Below are 5,019 nucleotides of genomic sequence, written 5' to 3' on the forward strand. Positions count from 1 at the left end.
CTAATCCAGCACCATGCTGCTCAAGTATGCTATATAGCTTCTACACCAGCTGATACTCATTTTCTCACAATTTCACTCTATTAGATTCTCATATTTGATTAAGCTTTCCTCTTCCATGGGGATCAAGACTGGTAAACTACTCTGGGGGATGCTTGTATAAGGGAGTGCAGTGTGGGAAAACCTCTACCTGGAAGGTTCTACCCCATAGAGAGGGGCAGTACAAGCAGCCTGGTCCAACAGCAGCCTGGCTTGCACTTTGTGACAGTGCATCAGCAAACCTGTGGCCAGGCTAGTGCCACAGGAGGCACCAGAGACACACAGCGTTGTTTCGGCTTCTAGAAAGAGGATGGCTAAACTCATATAGTTGTCATTCTTCTCATTGTGGAAACTGTCTGAAAAAAGCAACTTGAGGGAATCCTTGGCTCCTGGTTTGAAGGGATACAGACCACTATGGTGTGGAGTATGACACAGTTGGTCACATTACTGTAATGGGAAACAGACAACTGAATGCTCAAGTTTCTCATTTTATGTGTATGTCTCTAGTGCTGCTGTCTGCATAGGGGTAGGGGGTAGATTAGAGGACAGTTCTAAAGAGTTGGGACTCCACTACCATATTTTGAATGGGTTTCAGGACAGAACTCAAATTATCAGGCTTCTGTGAGAAGCAAGTGCCTTTACTTGCTGAGCCATCTCAATGGCCCAGCTTTCTCCTTTTGAATTTACTCTAGGACCCAAGCCTGTGTGACAGTGCTACCAAAATTTAGCATAGGTCTTCCTTCTTCAGCTAAATCTCCCTGGCAACACCATCACAGACACACCTGATGTGTCTCCTAGGTGATTCTATATCCAGTCAGGTTGACTATGGAGACTAGCAACCGAACTACCAGGGAATACCTGCAACATTTGGGCAGTGCCCTCTCATGGTTTCTGTACCTGTTGACAAGCCCTTCTCTAGGTCTGGCTGAGGATCCCTTCTTCAGGGCGGACTCCCCAAAGACTAAAGCCATTGTTCACTACTTTATGCCCAAATCTCTGCCCTTTCTCCCAACTTACCCTACAGGTCAGCAGTTACTTGCTGTCTTTAGAACACAGACCTCACAGAGCACTCGAGACAGCGGGTAGACACAGTCACGTGGTCTTGTTCTGCTGACCAGCAGGAAGTGGAATTGACTTGAATGGCAGGCAGGCTGCTGTGGGGCGAGGCCACAGTTGATTTTCAAGGTATAGTGGATAGAAGCTGCTGATGGCACCCTGGAGCTACAAGACCTAGTCTAAGAAATCTGCCCCTATGCCAGGGTGCAAGGATCAGCTGAGACTTTGGATAAATCCAGGCTACTTGTCTAAGATGTGGCTGGGACAAGGGAACAGGAACACAGTACAGCCCAGTTCTAGGCCTAGGGGTTGAGCTCAAAGACTGCTGTTTCAGCCAGAGGAAGGAAATTTTAGGATCACTGAAGTCAGCTGCACAGAGATGGGCAGGATTTGGTGCTGTTCAAGGGGACTGGTCCTCAGAGTTGGTCAGAGGGCTACCTGTCATCCACCTCAGGGTTCCTTGCCCCTAGCCGACTGTATGGGGCTGGGCATGCAAGAGTCAGAAGCCTTCAGAAGAGACAAAAGCACATGGTTGGCTCAGACAGAGGCAGCAGAGGAAGGCAGTGGCCCTTGCCAATAGGGGTGTCACTTTAGTTCTAAAGTTCTCGGTGACCCAAAGCTGTTCCAAAGATGCCCTGAGTAGTATAAAGTAGTCTGGAAAATGGCTGGAGCTTCAGGAAGCCCCAGGAAGCACCGTGTTACCACTAAGTTGTAGACTCACAGGGCAGAAAGCTTCCGTGGGCTCTTATGTCTGATGGGTAGATTTTCCTTTCAATGACAAGAGACGGGTGGCCAGGTGAGTCATCAACAGCACACTGCATAAGAACTCTGGACCATCATCAGGTGTCTGACAAGGATTCATAGTTGCAGGCTGCCCTGCTCAGTGCTTCTTCCTCGGATGACGCTTACGATGCCGGATGAGGCAGGAACTGTAGGCGAAGGATTTTCCACACTCCTCACAGCCATAAGGCTTCTCTCCAGTGTGCGTTTTCTGGTGTTTCAGAAGGTTGGAGCCACAGTTGAAGGCTTTTCCACACTCCCCACATTTAAAGGGCTTCTCACCAGTGTGAATTCTTTGATGTTTGGTGACATCTGAGCTGTGCCTGAAGGTCTTCCCACACTGGTCACACTTAAAGGGCTTCTCTCCAGTGTGAACTCTCTGGTGACGAATGTGATCTGTCTTGTGTTTAAAGATCCGTCCGCATTCACCGCATTCATAGGGTTTTTTCCTCTGAAAAGGAACAAACACGGGGACACCCTCAAAGTCATCTTTAAATGAGGCATCGAAGGCATCAAAGATATGTGCTTCATCTTCAGGACTCAGGACAGGCTCTTTTCGGGGTTTTCGGGGCTTTCTTGGCTTCTTGGTTGGCTTTTTACCCTTTGATGTTTTCTCTCCTTTGACAGGGGCCTTTTGTACACCTGCCTCCTCCTTTGGGGCCTGGTTCTTCTTTTTCCTAGTTGCAGGCTTCTCCATTGCTGCTCTTAGAAAGCAGGAAGCTCCCTGGAGGCTAAGGAAGGCAGAGGGTTCCCAGCCAGTGGCTGCCTGGCTCCTCTGGGACTTCACTCAGGGAAAGCTCACCACATCCTGCTTATGAAGTTGTATCAAGCAGTTCGAACCATGGTCTTCTTGCTTCTGGAGGCAAAAGCATGAACAACAGGTCAAGGGCAGCTCTCAGTGCTGCAGTCCCACCCCTCCACTGTCTTCCCAGCTGCTCACAAGATGAGCTTCTCAGACTAAAGTGGACTCCCCAGAGTTCTAGCCCCAGACCTAGAAGCTGAGCACAGAGACTGTTGTCCACAGCATGGTCATCATTTTGAGTGACTCTCTCACTCAGTACTGAAATTCCTTGGCCTGAAGACAAGGTTTTCACACATCCCAGAGAAAGTCATACCCATCATGGACCAATGGCCATTTTCCACCTCCCCAATTAGAACCTTCCCTGTTCTTCCTTATCCTCTCTACCTGCCCACATCGGGACTGTGCAAATACCCTGGAGTAGTAATTAACTCTATCACACACAGCCTGGTTTTGAGCCTGGAAAACTCAGGGCTGTCTTTATAATCCACAGCAGCCAGCAAATCCCATCATATCCCCAAAGTCTGGCCCTTGTACTGATGAACCTCTCTCTCCGTGAACTCTCTTTATCTCTAAACCTGCACCATCCCCTTTACCCTTGGAGGCTCAAAGGGGTGGGCTATGCTGGCAGTTCCATCTAGAGCTCCAATACTTTTCCAAAAACAAAACTGTCACTTTGGGAACACACTGTAATTTGTTCTAAGCAGCAGACAAATACCCACATACCTAACCCAGCAGATAAAATTCTTATCTGGAGTTCAGCTTATCTTATCTTGAATATTCAGAGTCCAAGATCCCGGCGACTACCAGCTAGGTATGGGCTTGCACTATGTCAGCATCTCAAAGTTTTTGTCGATTGTGGGGCAGCTCAGGAGACACCCGAGAGTCCCTGTCTACAGCAGCACTAAGTACCAATTCAAACACCATCACTCTGGTGAGAGGAATGACAAGCGGGACCCAGGTGTCTGTGTTTGCTCACCAAGGATCGTCCTCATCGAAAACTGAAATAGTCACTAAAACCAGAGAAGACCACAGCGACTATCATATTCCTCCCTCCCTTCACAGGCCTGTGCATAGAAGTAGGTGCGAGTGATTCAGGCAACTTAGTTGAATTCAGCTGACCTAAGGAATCAGGTTCATCAAAGTGCTGCTGGACACGGCAGGACAAGGAACTCAATGCATCCAGCAACAAGGGGCTTCGCTAGGTAGCCCGGCCCACCTTCCCCGCCTCCAGGACCTCCGTAACACAGCTGAGGTAGTCCACAGAGAAACGACTCAGAAGCCGGCCTTCGCCGGGTCGCGGATACCGAGCACACACGAAGAAAATACCTGATGGGTGCCGAGCGCAGACGCCGGCTGAACGTGGCGGTAGGCAGGCTGACCGGCGGGCTGGCGACCGTTAACAATGCCCACTTGAGCCCGCCACTCCCGCGCCTAAAGGCGCCCGCCCCTCTCGTGCCGCTCTACCTTCCTCAGCCTCTCGGTGGTGCTGCGGGGCGCTCCAAGCCCCGCCCACCACTCTAAGTCATCTCCAGTGCCGCTCTAGGGCCCTCGCCAGGCTCTCGGTGGTACCAACGCATGCTCCGTAGCCCCGCCCGTAGCCCCGCCCGTTCGTCCACGCCCTTCTGGCGCCGCTCTAGGAGCGGTCGCCAGGCCTCTCTGTGATCCTGTACTGCACCTGTAGGCCCGCCTACCTCTCCCCGCCCCTTCGGGAGACACTGCCCTAGTAACGCGGCGCCTGCGGCCTTGAGTTTAGCTTGGGAGAATGCTATGGAGGCGTCTGTGCCTGTGCGAACTTTTGGACTGCGGGTGGCGCCTTTCCCTCGGCGTGCGCCTTTTCTTCTCAGGGCCCCAAGCCTTCTTCAGGTTTCGTGTCATTTGTTAGTCGTTGGGCTTGTCATCTGTGCTGAGCCGGGATGGCCGACTCAGTAGTGCACGGCCTGTGTCCCCTTGGAATTATCCGACCCCGCACCCCTCTCTCCGGCAAAGCCAGGGATAGACTTCCTCTGTTCTGTCTCCTAACGTGGGCCTTTACAGATATTTAAATCTGTTCACTTTTTGTGCTCTTCCTACTTTCTGGGTATATTATCCATTATTATATTTTGTCCAGACAGGCTTAGAATTAACAATCTCCTGCCTCGGCCTCTTTCGAGTTTTGGGGATTATAGGTGTGGCTCATGGGCGTTTGGAGAATGCAGTTATGAGAAACTGATAGCTGAGAGATGCAGTGTGTTTGGTTAACTCTCCCTGGGGGCGCCATTTTGCATGACTATTACAAAATGTTAGCCTCCCCTGCTGCAGAAGCCGATATCAAACCTCTTTCAAACCAGTGAGCTGCCGTCTTCACC

At 50.8% G+C, this 5,019-nt stretch overlaps 1 protein-coding gene across 1 annotated transcript; it reads right to left on the reverse strand.

Annotated features, from left to right (window-relative positions):
- Positions 1-1,896: 1,896 nt before the first annotated feature.
- Positions 1,897-4,066, reverse strand: ZFP41 (ZFP41 zinc finger protein). Its single transcript, XM_080939931.1, has 2 exons — positions 4,001-4,066; positions 1,897-2,728 (listed from the first exon to the last, which is right to left on the reverse strand). The coding sequence occupies exon 2, from the start codon at positions 2,567-2,569 to the stop codon at positions 1,973-1,975; it is 597 nt and encodes a 198-aa protein (XP_080796057.1). The 5' UTR covers positions 2,570-2,728; positions 4,001-4,066; the 3' UTR covers positions 1,897-1,972.
- Between the last annotated feature and the right edge of the window lie 953 nt (positions 4,067-5,019).

The sequence above is a fragment of the Micromys minutus genome (assembly GCF_963924665.1).
Source record: "Micromys minutus genome assembly, chromosome: 27".
Taxonomy (NCBI): domain Eukaryota; kingdom Metazoa; phylum Chordata; class Mammalia; order Rodentia; family Muridae; genus Micromys; species Micromys minutus.